Source organism: Pleuronectes platessa, chromosome 18 (genome assembly GCF_947347685.1).
Source record: "Pleuronectes platessa chromosome 18, fPlePla1.1, whole genome shotgun sequence".
NCBI classification, from domain to species: Eukaryota; Metazoa; Chordata; class Actinopteri; order Pleuronectiformes; family Pleuronectidae; genus Pleuronectes; species Pleuronectes platessa.
Window position 1 is genome coordinate 12170126 of NC_070643.1, and position 15600 is coordinate 12185725.

The following is a 15600-nucleotide window of genomic DNA, read 5'->3' on the forward strand; positions in this document are numbered from 1 at the left end:
CAATCGCGTAGCTTGGGGCGGGGGGCGTGGCGCCACCTAGTGTCAAAACTGAGTAGTACAATACAGTGGGCCATAGTCCATTACATTACAATTAATTTAGCTGACGCTTTTATCCAAAGCGATTTGCAATCAGTGCATTCAAGGGAAGGGGAGAGTGGGGTAATGTGAGACACCCCCTGTATCTAGGCAACAGAACACATTTGTGGTCATGTGATCATTATGTTTTCAAGCCCCTCCCATTCCAGCCTTGCCATGAAGGAGAAGTTGGTGCTGATGCTGTGGTTAGAATGTTTTTTCACAAAAATGTGGTTTTTGCATGTAAAAGTAAATTTTCTTGCATCAACTGTTTTGTCAAAACAAATTGATTCAGGTAGAAAAACTTATATCATACATGTTGGTGAACTTCCAACATATAAAACCATGTGATTGATGCTAGATGAAGATTAGCCTGAATTGCTAAGAGATGTTGTTCTTTCTAAAATGTTGGCTGTGGGGTAAAGTGAGACATGTAGCACAAGTTAAGTTTAGTCTTAACCATATTTTAGTGTAATATTACATTACATATGTTTTATTTTTAATGCCTTAAACATTGTAGAAAAGCCATCATGCAAAGAAACTACACCAGGAAGAAAACCTGGGGCCAAACAGCCCTCCCAGATATGGAGAGTGCAGCCGCTGAGGTCATGCGAGGAAAGAAGTCCTTAAGAAAAGTTGGAAGGGATAGAAATATTGATAAGACAACCCTCAAAAGATTCATAAAGAAAAAAGAGAAAGGGAAAGTAAAATCAGTAGCCTGGGGTGCAGTAGCTGAGGTAAAGAGAATATTCACAGATGAGATGGAGGAGGAGCTTGCCAAACACTTGAAACAACTAGCTGACCAGTTCCATGGCCTTGCTCCAGTTAAGAGCCGTGAACTGGCATTTGAATACGCAGAGAAAAACAATATCCCTGTCCCTGCCAATTGGACAGAGAAACAATGTGCAGGCAAGCTAGGGTGTGCAAGAGATCACATGAATCATAATAATCATAAATGTGCTTAATTGACCTATTACAACATGTGTTGTTATGGTAGTTTTAAAGTGAAAAAGGTAAGTGGATCCCTTTACCACCTTGATTTCTCTGGTCTGTCTCACTTTACCCCTAAGCTGGGGTAAAGAGAGACACAAGACCACTTTTTTACAAACAATCATATTTTCACTGCCCTTTGTCCTGAAGACATTCTGATCATGTCCATTGCTAGGAAACTTCCTGAATTAATAGGAAATGTGTTAATTTTACTGATATATGATTTTAGCTCGCCTAGAGGGGAGCAGAGAATGTAAAAAATGTCTCACATTACCCCGTTCTCCCCTACTCGAGGGTACAAACCCAGAACAACAAGAATCAAGAAAGTACAATTTCTTCAAAAATAGAGCAAAACTACATAGTGCTATAAGTAACTGCCATTTCAGTGCTACTAAATTGTTAGTTAAAAAAAAAAATTATTAATTTTAATTTTTAAAAACATTTTTTTTTTTTTTTTTAATTTTAATTTTTTTGAGGCGGGCCAATTTAAAATGGATGGCGGGCCGCAGATGACCCGCGGGCCGTAGTTTGGACACCCCTGAGCTAAACTGACTTGATGCACTGCAAGATTAAAATGAAACATGTGGGTGATTTTACCACTAGTAGTGCTGTGGGAGTATTTTTGTGTCCATACTGTGTTTGCATCTCATTGCAAATGCAATACAAACAACTCCAAAAGCACACGGCTGTATGCTTTCCCGCAGATGGATTAATGTTATCTTTTAAAAAAGGTATTTCTTCTGGTGATTTGCCTTTATTGATAGCAGCAGCACTCCTTACATGCACATTCTTGATGGACAGTTTGTAACATAAAATAAACGGATGATAAAAACATAGATATACACAAGCAGGTCTCAATATATAGTAAAAAAACATATGCAAGAAAGATTTAGCTGGCTACATTAAGGTCCATTAATATAATGGTGAGTTATCATGCTAACCAGAATGTTGCCCTATACGGGTGTTGCAGTTATTGACACACACAATTTTTTATTTCAGCTGTGTGTTTCATAGAAGGTTTCAGACCTTAAAGCAAAATCACTGATCCTTTGTGGAGCAGCAAGATGATGTCATCAATGACCTTCAAACACAGAGCCTGGATTTGATAAGGCTCACACAACCAGCAGTTGAGTCCGACCTCATATTTCATAATTCCAGACTTTTGTTGATAAAAATAAAACGAAATTACTCTGCAGGGGATAGAATGAGACTTAAACAAACATTTTCAGAATGTTCAATTGATATATAATACCAATCATTTACAACACTATATTTGTTAAAACGTGAATTACTTCAAATTTTCAAGATGTTCAACAAAGCTTTGCAAAATATTATCTAATATCTACAGTGTGTGTGTGTGTCAGTGTGTGTGTGTGTGTGTGTGTGGTGACAATAACTTTGAAATAGCCAGAGGTAATATCACTGGTGACATCACCTGTATTGAGGCTAAACAAACACAATTTCGCCTTGCAGCAAAACTAAAGCGATGACATCACCTGTGTGTGTGTTTCCCCACCTTGTGTACTGTAGGTCCGGTACTCGGTCCAGGGATAGTGTCAGGTGACTGCTGTTGAGAAAAAGTACACACAAAGCATGAGAGCCGAAACACAATGAAGTGTACACATTAAACACACTGAACAAACAAGACTGAGGTGAGAAAGACCAGTTTTACCATATAAAAACCATTAGTCAGGTTTTGGTTAAACCCAACTACTGCTCATAGACTGACTTTCTTGTTTTATTATAAAGAAAAAAGTGTGCATTATCTCACCTAAATGCCTTAATGCACATCAATATGAGACCACATTTAACAATAATAAACAATAAAAATAAGTGAATTGGCTCCTTTCTTCCCTCCAACAAGAACAAATATTGAATTGACAACATGATAAATCTGTTTGTGATCATATTACAGCTTTTTCCCTGGACAGATCCACTTCACCTCTACTTCCCCTATCGGGAAATAAGCTCTTAATCTTTATGGATTAATATTGTGCCTGAGGAGCTTGATGACAATCGACTCAAATTCACGAATCAGAACTCAGGCAGTAGGATCCAAAATGTTTATTTCACAAATCAGGTTTCAGTGCAAAACCTGTCTGAAAACGATCAGACAGAGGTATCAAAAAAATGCTAAACTAGAGTAAAAAATTCATGAATTCGAGGGGTACTTGGAAAGGCCAAACCTCCAACAAGGCAAAAATTCTATCTCGCTATGTAAAAGAAAATAATTTGATGGGTTCTTTCTTCGGTCATGCCCAACCCTCAGAAAGATTTCAAGGGAATTCGTTTAGTACTTTTTGAGTAATGCTGCTAAGTAACAGACAAACAAGTAAACCGCAATGAAAACATAACCTCCTTTACAGAGGTAACCAGGTCGTAACCACAAGTATTACATGAGGAGAAATGTCTGGAACGCAGCAGGAGACAAGGTGCTGAGACAAACTGACACGGAGAGAAGGGAAGCAGAGACTAAAGGCACAGGGACAATGAGACAAAGGTGAATCACGGGTGAATCAGGGCAGGGCAGGTGATCCCACAGGCGGGAAACACTTGAACGCAGGAAGTGAAGTCATCTCAAACAAGACATGGCATTTCCAAACTAAACCAGAAATAATAACTGATAAAGATAGAAACAAACACACATGGCCTTAGCAGAGGAAGATGCAACAATGGTGGTAAATGTATACATCTATTTTTTAGTTTTTTTCACTGCAGAGTAATACGGTCAAATCAAATCTTTAAAGGTTTTATGACTGAATGTGGTTTCTCAAAAGGTAATCGTAAAAGAGAAAATCGTTGATACATTAAAACATTTATAGATCCAAACTATATGTTATGCTAATAAATGAGCAGTATTTAACTTTCCAATAGTAACAGTACAGACACTTAGTAATAGTTACAAAAATAAGCTTAATAATAAAACGTCTCTCAAATGTTTTGATGTTGTATTGTTTTAGAAGACAAAGTCACTGTGGTTGGAAGACACATTCTGACACTGATTAACAGATATATAATCTCTGAAAAACAAATGATGCTGTGATTTCAGGTTAAATACACTGAACATAAAATAGTCCAAGGGGTTGGATATAGAAGCAGCATTTTGTACTTGCTTCAACAATGCAGCATCGTTTTCAACATGGGTGAGGAAACTCTCAAACTCGCTTTAAAAACACCACAGCAGTGTACCCCCTGATAAAAACACAAACTGTCGACTCGTATTAGGATGACGATCACGTCACCAAAATTCATTAAAAAACGCAATGAGAACCTCCTGCAATAGGAGTGCAACCGGTCTTTGAGCTCAGTCAGTGAAGCAGCATCAGTTGTAAGAGTTGTGGGTTTGAATCCCTCTGTAAACCTTTGCTTTTCACTGGCTGATCACATGATGACAAAAAGAGATATGCAGCAATATCAAATGATGGATGAAGATGAAGAAATAAAAACAAGATGACGTGTGAGAGAAGAACAGAACAGAAGGAAGGCTGAACAATTCACAACAGGCCATGAATATATGAAAGCGGATGTGAACATGACAGATGGAGAGGGAGAGATAAGAGGCGGTGAGAGACATCGTCTTAATTGTAAGCATGAGAGAGAGAGAGAGACAGCGAGGAAGACAAAGAAGGAGAAGAGGAGAAATTCTTGGCTGTGTCTTTGGGTTGAAAGAAAATGAAAGAGAGGGATGATTAGACAAATGTGTGTGTGTGTGTTTGATCCTCATTAGAGCAATGATATTGACTGTAACTCACCTACTCTATGTCAAACGAACAGTTTAGCATTTTGGGAAATGTGCTTAATTGGTTTCGGACAGAACAGTTATGAATACCACTCTGATTTTAAATATGAGGCAACAGCCAGCAGCAAGTTGGTTTAGCCTGGCACAAAGATTGGGAACAGTGGGAAACAGCTAGCCTGGCTCCATCCATAACAAAATCCATCTCCTACCAGCATCTCTAAAGCTCAGTAATTAACAGATTATGTTTTAATGGTTTAAGCCACACAAAACATGAATTGTAAAACAACTTGTGGGTTTTTTGGTGGCTGTGTGGAGCACTATGTGTCGTCTTGCTGACTGTAGCTTCACATTAACAAAATCAATATTGGAGTTGTCTAACTCTGGGCAAGAAAACAAAGATAAGCATTTCCTAAAATACTGAAGATCACAGAGTGGTGTCAGACGACGGAACAACAATAAAATAGTGATTTGACGGCTGCTGACACAGTCAAAGCGGTCGTCCCAATGCGCTGCACTGAGATGCTGATCAAATCACTATGACTCGTGTGCTGTGTGATCAGCCACAGTAAATCCTCTGGAGCTTAGATGATCAGTCAATGAATTGATCTGTCAATCAGCAGAAAGTTACAAGAAAACTTGATCATTTTATATTTTATGGGGCGTTTTCACACATGATTGACATTAAGGTTCATGTCTGTTACATTGTTTACATTTGACCTGGTTTGTTTTGGTTTCATATTGCCATTTATAGAGCACAATGTAATATTTTGTTTGACGTAATTACATCCTGTCTTCATCACCTACGTGGCCAGTATCTACCTGTACTTAACATTGTCTTGTCATGTCTGAAGTTTGCGTGTTGTCAATTCAGCAACTTTCCGTTCTAATGGAGAATATTAATTAACCAGTTCCTAGTTGATTTTGTTGCCACTGTAACATCATTATGGTTTTACTACCAGCAACATCAGTATCCTTATCGTTCACCCTTAAGGCTTGTGCTTCTTTTTCTTCTTCTGTTGTTTAATGATGACTCAACTTGCTGCAATTGATCCGAAAGTCCGAACTATCCAAAACAGTGTTTTCACAGCCCAAACAAAGCGAAACCCGAACGAGACTCTCTTGTCGCTGCTTCACTTTGTTTTCAATCATTAATAAACTGAATATCTTTAGGAAATAATGATTCAATGAAAAGACTCCTTAATTGAAGCACTTCTAGATATGGTGCAAAGAAATTCCCACAATTACATTTTTTCCCCTTTCATAATCATTTTCAAAAACAGTTTTTTTCTCTAAAATAACTAGTTCAGTGTAAACATACTCCCAGATATCAGTTAAAACAAGACTGTTTCTGTTTGAGTGTGACGAAATGCAGTGTTTGGACTGGGGGGGGAAGTAGAGCACACAAACAGACCATGCACGCAGACTAAATAAATTGTCTCTGACTCTCGCTATGTCTGTCTCACTCCTTCCTTCTCTCTTCCATCTTGGCCCCTGTATCTTGTCTCTCCATCTCTTTGTCTCCCTGTCTGCTGAACACAGATCTCTCGAGGGCTCTTTGTTTCTCCACCATCACGTCTTCTCACAAACACAATCCAGACACTCACACCAGAGGTGTTTCATTCATGGTGTATCACACGGCCAGAGAGATGAATGCTGGCCATGTTCCCTCAGTCTCTTTTGTCTTTGTCATTTTCACAGACACGCACGCACTCACTCACTCCATCCATCCATCCTCCATCACAGCCCGCTGCTGTCGGTACACTAGAGGCCAAAAGAAAATAGCAGAGAACAAAGATGAGGAGGAATGAGGGCTATAAAGAGAGAGCTCATGCTGACACACTTAACTTTGTGATGACTTCAAAGTGTGTATACAGGGGGGGGGGGGGGGGGGGGGGGTCATTATCTGGAAGAAATGGATTACTCTCAAATTAGATTGCTGAGCTGTAGTGCGGTATGCTTGGCAAGCCCCCTCTCACACATGCACACACACACACACCCACACACTTTGAATTTGTGCTAAGGCCCTGTCGACTCCTCGACAGATCAATCATACGGGGAAGTCAAAATGGAGACATCAAAGCAGCTTTAGCTCAATGGACACACACATACAAACACACACACAATAAAACTGATAGCCAATCCCTATCTGCAAGCACACACCTTGTAACCAAGCTTATATTTTTTGGGGGGGGATCTTGTTGATATGCCAACAATCAATTTTAAAGCTTGAGTAGCCTGAAACTGATTTAAAGAAAGGTTGTTTATGACAATAGTGTCAATATTGGAATTCTTCTTACAAGTTCCAGGGTTTAGGATTTAAAGGGATGGGAAGTAATGGATAATTATGTTTTTAACCATGGCCATGTTGCACCACTATGTTGATACAGTAGCCCAGAACTGACAAACTGAACTAGTATGTTACCTCAGGGCCATCATTGTCGGGGGAAAAGAGGGGGAAAAGGGAAACTAGTGCAACATCCAACATGGGCCCTCAACTTCAAAATAAAAGTTTAGCGGACAAAGCTGACATGACAGAAAAAGATAATCCCTTTTAAAACTCATATTCATATGCCTTTATCGGGGCGTGTTCATACTATACCACACTACTATACATTTGTATTTTTCCACCCAAATATTAACTGTGGACTCTACATACTGTTTACAGTATTGTGCATGTTCTGTAGGTGTATGTATAAATAGAAATGCACATTTAAGTTTGGTCATATTATTATCTTATACCATGCTAATCCATTCAGTCCAATACTGTGTTTCTTGTGTACATTTAAATGCTAAGTGAGTATGAATGTTTAAGTCCATCTCGCCACTCCTCACTTCAATCTTTTATATGGAAATGTATAATGCAGTTATCGATGTGACATTTCTTGGCTGACGTCAAAACAGATCACAAGCCATTGTTTTGCTGCATATATACATGTAGAAATGAGATCACTCGATCATCAACCTTTCCCTGAGATTGTTTAGTCTGAGAGCTTTTATAGTCCCAAATATGTTTTCAGCAGCATACTGGACATATGCATACAATGCTTTTAATTTAACCTATTGCATAGTTGTAATGCATTTGTCTTTGTACAAGTTTGGGGTTTTCTGCCATGAAATCATTAGAGGAGGGAAGTAAGACGAAGACACTGCAACCCCAAACTAACGTACATAATATACTTTGCTCCCTTTAAGTATGAAAACAGAAAACAACAAAACACACATAAACACAAATTGAACAAAAACCTATTACACAAGGTCTGCTATGTTGTCTAACTTTTGAATGGGATGTTCCTACTGGTTTTAATGTTTTACTCATCTGCTATAATTGATTAAAGGAGCCCTTCAGGAATCACAATGTACTTGTACTAGTTTTGTTGTCAGCAACAAAATCCAACTGAAAAAAAGAAAACAACTCATAGTAAGACTGGTTGCAGAAAATGTACTTATGGCTTGAGGGTTTTGGTGGTAAACAATAGCAAAAAACTAAATTTTCCTGGCTAAAATGTGAACTACTTCCAGGATAAAAGGTTTTCATATTAAAGCCAATGAAGGACTAATTATTGAATACCAGAGCAAGTCACAACAGAGCTCTAAAGTAAGAGGATTCTCCAAGGTGAGGCCGCTGCATGCTGGAACCGAAGGTGACAGATGGCTCTGTGCAATACAACAATTTCAATGGGGTGCGTGAAAAACTGCTTAAGTCAGATGTTTTGCCCTTTTACAATGCTGCAAAGAGTAGAGCAGAAAACACAAGTAATAGCTCAAGATGCTGCATGGATGAAAGATGAGTTAAGAGGCGTCCACCGGAAACAGCATTAAGAGATGACGTTCCAGGCCAGTGATTTGAGATGAAGTCACCATTTGCAGTTAAAGCTCGAAATGCAGAGCAAAAAACATTATCTAGTGTTCCTCAGTGACATTTTGGGGAAATGTATTTGTGCAGGCGTGTGTGTGTGTGTGTGTGTGTGTCAGGTGAAGCATAGCCAACTGACAGCGTCTAGAGAAAAGCAGTCTGCACAGAACAGCCCATACCTTTACACCACTTACCCACGCCTCATCACACTCACCCACACATGATCACATGCACGAAGTCGGAGGAAGAGAGGAGGAGAAAGACATTTTTTCATCATCTACTCATTATCCCCCTGTCTTTGCTTTCCTTAAGCTCGAACACAGGCAATGAACTATACACTACAGGAAAACAACGCAGGATGGCTTTTTAGAAGGGATTTGTGATCCATTTCATTTAAATATCCTTAAATCGGAATTTCCTATTCACAGACTTTCTTTAGAAATTAATAGTAGGATGTACTATCCCTATTAAGAGTAATCAGACAGGTGATAATAACACAAAGTGACCTCCATCTGTAGATCATGAAACATCAATTAAAATAACACGATGTGACATGACATCCGCTGTTCACCTTCCCGGTCCAAACGGGGCTTTACACGGCTAATGCTGCATATTTTTTGCACAACTGGCAGCAGTGGAACCTGGCAATCACGTATGTGATTCCCACAACAGAGGGAATGGTTTTTTCTCTCGGCTGCCAACCAATGATGAAGATGAGTGGAGCTGACACTCTGCGCAGCTATTTGGCTTGTCGGGTGGGTTTATTCCACGTCGGGGCACTCAGAGTCCCACTCATTTACTGCTTAGTTAACCAATCATCACGAAAAAGAATATGAGTGAGATTTCTACAGATTTCTCCCACACCATTTGGATTGTTGCCTCATTGCAGATGAAGAGATTTCTTTATTTACAAAAGAGAATGGAGGAGTTATGAGTCAATCCCCCAAAAAATTATGAGCAATTATTTTGCTAATCAGTTCATCAATGCAGTAATTTATCAAGCTAAATCATCAGCTGTCAAAAGAGACAACGAGATGCTTTTTTCTGTATAATTGTTTGAGATTGAGCAGATCGGTCTGACAAAAACAAGACATCTGAAGAGAAAAATCTGATCTCTGGGAACTTATGAGGCAGGTTTTCCCAATATTTTTGGATACAGTTGATTGTTAGATTTGTGTGTAGCGTATACACATTTTGTCCAAATAGGAGTGAGTGTATGTGTGTGCGTGGTATGTGTGTGTGTGTGTGTGTGTAATGAGTCGGTTGGTCTGGTTGGTCTGACCAAAAGAAGACATCTAAACATATGATGCACGTTTTTCCAATTTTATGGGACCAACTAACTGATCAGTGGCAGTCAAATGAAGATAATCATTGTCCGCTGTTAGATTTGTGTGTCTACATAGGTGTGTTTGTGTGTGTGTGTGTGTGTTTGTGTGTGTGTGTGTGTGTGGCCTATGTGTTGGGGAGGTAGTGTTGCCTTGACTACCGGAGTGTGAAGGTATGGTGTTCAACAGCAGCTCACATTATTATGGATGTAGCTTGCGGGCGCGTGTACGTACGTACACAGACACACACAAACGCACGCACGCACTCTGCGACAGTTGTAAGCTCCTGAAAACACCTGAGTCGTGACGGGGTTATGAAACAGCCCGGGAGCACCGCGCGGTGTCGGGAACAGAGAAATCTACCGGGGGCTCGGGTTCACGTCACATGAAACACGGAAGGACGGTGGTCGCTCCGTGTGGAATACTCACGCTCTTCTTCCGCAGGTGCAGTCCGTGCTTGAGTAGCCCCGGCAGGTCCCGGATTTTGTGTCTGAGCTGAGCCTGGTCCCGTGCGCTCCGGTTCCACCGCAAGCCCGCGAGCAAGCCGTCCTCTGCGGGCTCGGAGTCCTCCATGGCTGCTTCTCCTTGTCCTCGAGCTGCCTGTCCCCCGGTTCCCGGTGTCTACTGTCTCCTCACGAGGAATCGCATTGCTGCACGCTCGCCATTTCCCCCCGCCTCGCGCGCACACTCTTCCGCGACCTGCATCTGCGACCGACCCGCGCGCGCTGCTTAACGACCCGCTGAGTGTGTTCCGCAGCACGCGACGCTGCTGCTGCTCCACCCAACGGCTCGCGCGACCAACTAGTGCCAGGTGTGTGTGTGAGTGAGAGAGAGAGAGAGTGTGCATGTGCGCGCGCGTGCCAATTTTTGGTATAATACATCACTGTTCTACAGATCAAATGTAATGTATCAAATTCAACGAATTGTTTGAGGGTTAAGACCTAGTTTTAGGTTTAGGTTATAATAAGTGTTAGGGTTAAGCATTTAGTTATGTTGGTTAGGGTAAAGGGCTCGGGAATGCATTATATCAATGAGTGTCCTCACAACTATAGAGAGACGTGTGTGTATGCGTGTGCGTGTGTGTGTGTCACAGGTTCATAGAAACATTGCATTACCTCCCACTCTCACTTCTCTGACCGGTCCTACAGAAGAATAACACATTTTAAAGAAACCGTCATATTTGTGTTGTTGAGCTGCAGCAGACATGACAGCGTCACCTCCCCCTTGGTTTGTGTCACTACATGTACAATTTATACAATAGAGGGAGGATAGTACGGAGGACAATAGTGTTTGGGGGAAGGGAGAGGAGAAACAGGCACAAGGTACCTGGTAAAGCTGCGTCACCACATTACCTGGATCGAATTTCCATAGGTAAACAAAGAGCAGACAGTGTGTGTGTGTACATTCAGAGGCCCGTTTTTAGACTTGTAAGCAGTGCCTAGTCCTGCCTGTGTGAAAATGCTGTAACATGAGAGGCTTCAAACCCCAGCACCTCTGTGGGTTGATGAATATGAGACACGTCCTGTCATGTGGTTTTCCCCCCACATCATTTTCATAATGATAAAAGTCATCCTTTTATAATATTCCCCTTCCTTGTACACTTCCTTCTATACGTCTGCGTAACACAAAGGTAGTAGTGTGTGCCAATGTGTGCTTCTTAAAGGTAAACCAGCATCATATATGTTGGTCAGTGAGTTAGATTATAGATGATGTTATTCTCTAAAGTGACAGAGGAAAAGAGAGGAGGTGTAGCACTGTGCCCCTGCATGCATCCACACATAGCTCAAAGAGGACTAACTCTTCCTTGAAGGTTAATAAATGCTCTGATGTTTTTAAATTAAAGGTTCAGTGTGTAGGATTTAGTGACATCTAGTGGTGAACTTGCATGTTGCAGCTGAATACCCCTCACCTCACTCTCCCCTTCCAAACACGAAGGAGAACCTAATGGTGGCCTTCAGTTGGCAGAAACTGAAAACATGACAATTCTTATAATTAAGGTGATTACACATTAGTGAAAACATCACAAAGGATTATTTTATATTCAATATCTGCCAATAGATCTTACACACTGAACCTTTAAGTCATCATACCGTTAGAGGAAATAACACTTAAATAGCAGTTGTTATTGCTACTGCTATTCATTTAGTCACATTCGATCTTGAAGGAGAGAGGTGAAAGAGTAGAACATAGAAAAGATGGACGACATGCAGGATAGTGGGAGGAAGTGGAGAGTGTCTTTCATCCTTATACAGTCTATATTTAAGAAACAATGGTGCCATTACTTTGAGTGTTCAGCTCAGGAGAAACGGTCTTCTCTTTCCAGCGGTAAAACATGAGTGGTGGTTGCCATGGTATTGGGCTCTCTCTCAACCTGCTGGTGTTGCCATATTTAGGCACATAAAGTTTCTCATCAATATTTTACTCAACAACAAGTGGCTGCACCTCCAAATGGCAGAGCAGCTCAGGTTAATGTTGAACAACTATGTAACTTCAGGTATCTGTACCAATGACGTCCAAGCACACAAGGAGGAAGCGTCCAAAAAGCTGTTATATAATAAGAAGAATGCACCACTAGTCACATTTTGTTTGTCTAATTCTTTGTCAACATTCAGGTATCTTTATTGATATCAGCTTCAGAAACATTAATAGAATGGGAAATTGAGCAGTAACCATAAACTGAGTAGGTAATCAAACCATGCTGCATATGTACAGGATGCAAGAGGGAAGTTTCAATGAGGTCAAATGTTTCTTGTTTCACACAAATCAAGCAAGGTGATATGTTATTTCCTACTACTTTGATAGGCAATCACAATCTATAATTTTGCTTGGCAATACTCTCTCACTACAATACAAAGGAGTTAGGTCTGCACCAAATTTAACGCGTCTTACATATAAAAAACCATGCTTTTTCTTTCTCTACCATCTTTGTGTCCTAATGAGCAGACAGGGAGTCATGGGACAAAACGAAATTCGCCCAGGCTTGTTAAAGGGCCACAACTCACTTAGGAGGTGCTTGTAAATGCATTAAATTTGATTAAAGAATTAAGCTAGTATGTGAAAGTGAATTAATTTGAATGCAGCATCCAAGAGGATCTGAGCCTGATACTCCAGATGACTCAAAGCTGAGCAGAGTGCAGCTGGAGTGCACTGGGTTCAGTTGTATAAGTCAAATGTCGAGCCTGCTTTTCTGATAGGACGTGTAATCTGGGATAATTGGCCCCTTTCAGGGACTCAGATTATACCAACAGCTTCGCCCGTCAGACATAATGGACCAGTATGCTGCACATACAGTTCTACAGCTGAGTAACACAAATACACACAAACACACACATTCACACACCAAAAAGCTCTTTATTGTGATCAAACGCTCGCTGTAACATTTAATACATTCACACATTAAAGCCGAGTGGGCTCCTGAATCCAGACGTTAACAAGGGAAAAGAACGGTGATGAACACTGACACACAATTGTGCCTTATTTTCCCTCACGCAGTCGAGATGAAAATGCATGGAAGTGCTCCTCTACACAGACCTTTTAACTCTGCCTGTAATCACTTTCTGCTGTCAACTTGCTTTTTGTTTGAGCTGTCATATTGAGATGCACGACAGTAGAAATACATTTAATTGAGGATGGCACAACGTTTGCAGGTTTGCTCGACTTACATTGTTTTCTATGGCTTTAGATCTTTGATTCAATACAATATATAGAGTCTTGCAGTGGCCTCACTGTCAATAACTGATGTATTGTGTTTAAGTATTAGCAACTGGAACACAGTGAACAAACAGAAACCCCACAGAAACACCACAGCATAACACAAAGTAAAAAATAAGCTAATTAGCTTTTTCAGGAGTGTGTGGGTCCTCTAAATTTATCCGATTTGACAAGGAGTCCTTTCAGCATGTAAAGGAACAGATCCTGATTGGTGGATGGAAAAGCATGAGGACTTCTAAACGCAGAAAACTTTATGGAGTGCTTGACATGCTGACATTTTTGAAAAACTATTATACAGAATAACAAATAATGTGCATTAGCCTGCAGCAACTAAACCATTTCAGTTAATCATTTCTCATTGAGTGAAAGCTTTTTGGTCTGTGTTATACAAAGCCCATCTGGGGCCTTGTGAGTGCAACAATCAGTGCTATAAATCACAATTACAGAGAGTCTAAGGTCAGCCGCACCTATTCAAATTATCCTTCAGATAGTTGCGGCTCAGATTTTGGATACAATGCTTAAGCAGAAGCTGTGAAACAACTCAAACAGCAAAACTAGATCTCTGTGAAGATTTTGCACACATTAAAATAGACAAAGGCACTGTACAATTTAATAAGTGTCCTGAAAAAGTTACACAGTGCTTATGTCTGTCACCCAATGACTTGAGTGAAGCCAAAACACCTGGATCGTCCCCTGGTGGCTTGCTGCAGTATGGGGGAGTAAACCCGGCCTCCTCCATGTAAGGTGCTGGGACATGTATCAAACAAAAAAGTCAAAGTACCCCTATAATGCTAGGTAGGTCTTATCACACTGTATTCATGTTTCTGATAAGTTTGGTTTTAGTTATTTGATGCTATATTAAGGAACTGAGACGTCATGATTGACAGCTGAGACTGACTCGTGATCGGTTAATCCTTTGCATTTTTTTCTGGATGATGGGAGGACGTACTTCCTAAGTATTATAATCAGCATGCAAAGGACTTCATTGAGGAGTTTGCATGTAGCACACGACCTTAAACTTCAATGGCTCCTCAGTAAATCTGTAAGAAGAAGCAAGCTTTGTATATAGACTCAAAGCACGAGTAGCCATCTGAAAAGGAGGAAGGGAGTTAATGTAGGTGTTTGCTGAATCGCTGAAGAGGCAAAAGAAGAAAAGGGGACTTTAGGCTTTCTTGTGCCGCGTCTGGAGGATGATGAAATATGCTGCTCTGTCTCTGGGGACCAGTGAGACCGGCCACTGATACATGCACACACAGCGAAATCAAACAAACCCCATCCCAGCGCAGTTTTTGAATGAATGAGCCCCACATAGTAATGCATATACAGTACTATACAGTACAGCAGGGTGACAGGATGGTGTGGAGGGGAAATGAATGGATTAAAGGGGGAGGGGAGGAGATGGGGAAAGAAGGAGCAAGAAGGCCAAACAGGAAGAAAGAGCGATGGTAAACCAATTACCATAGGTCTGAAGAAATTCTTTCATCCTAAAACTGTCAGCAAGCATGCAAATGTACACACATTTTATCTGCCTCTCTCCTGCATACAAATAAAGCCCCCCTCACACACACACGCTGGTCAGTCATCTCGCTTTATCACTCAGTCGCACACATTTTCAGAGCTCTCTTCAAACAAATGCACTCTCGATTAAATATTGAAGGGAGCCTGTGGCAAACCGAGCGGAGATACAATTCCTCTAGTCTCGCATGGAGTCTCCTCGTCCGTGGAAGAGGAAGGAAGCACCAAAGGAAAGGAGAAAGGAGGAGGCCGCCGAGAACAAGACGACCTGAGAAGAAGGCACACCGGGGGGGGGGGGGGTGCAGGGAGCGATGAGAAAATAAGGCAGTGATAAAGCGGCCGAGGATGAGAAATAGAGCAGGACTAAGAATGGAAGGAAAAGAGAAGAGAGG

The 15600-nt window shown here is 40.9% G+C and overlaps 1 protein-coding gene across 1 annotated transcript in view; it reads right to left on the reverse strand.

Annotated features, from left to right (window-relative positions):
* The window catches only part of rapgef5a (Rap guanine nucleotide exchange factor (GEF) 5a), a 45960-nt gene extending 35298 nt beyond the window's left edge, over window positions 1–10662 (reverse strand). Inside the window, exons 1-2 of the mRNA XM_053447059.1 lie at window positions 10412–10662; window positions 2582–2632 (exon numbers count right to left, since the gene is read on the reverse strand). Coding sequence (XP_053303034.1) covers window positions 2582–2632; window positions 10412–10555 — 195 coding nt within the window. The 5' untranslated portion in view covers window positions 10556–10662. The remainder of the gene's footprint in view (window positions 1–2581; window positions 2633–10411) is intronic.
* Between the last annotated feature and the right edge of the window lie 4938 nt (window positions 10663–15600).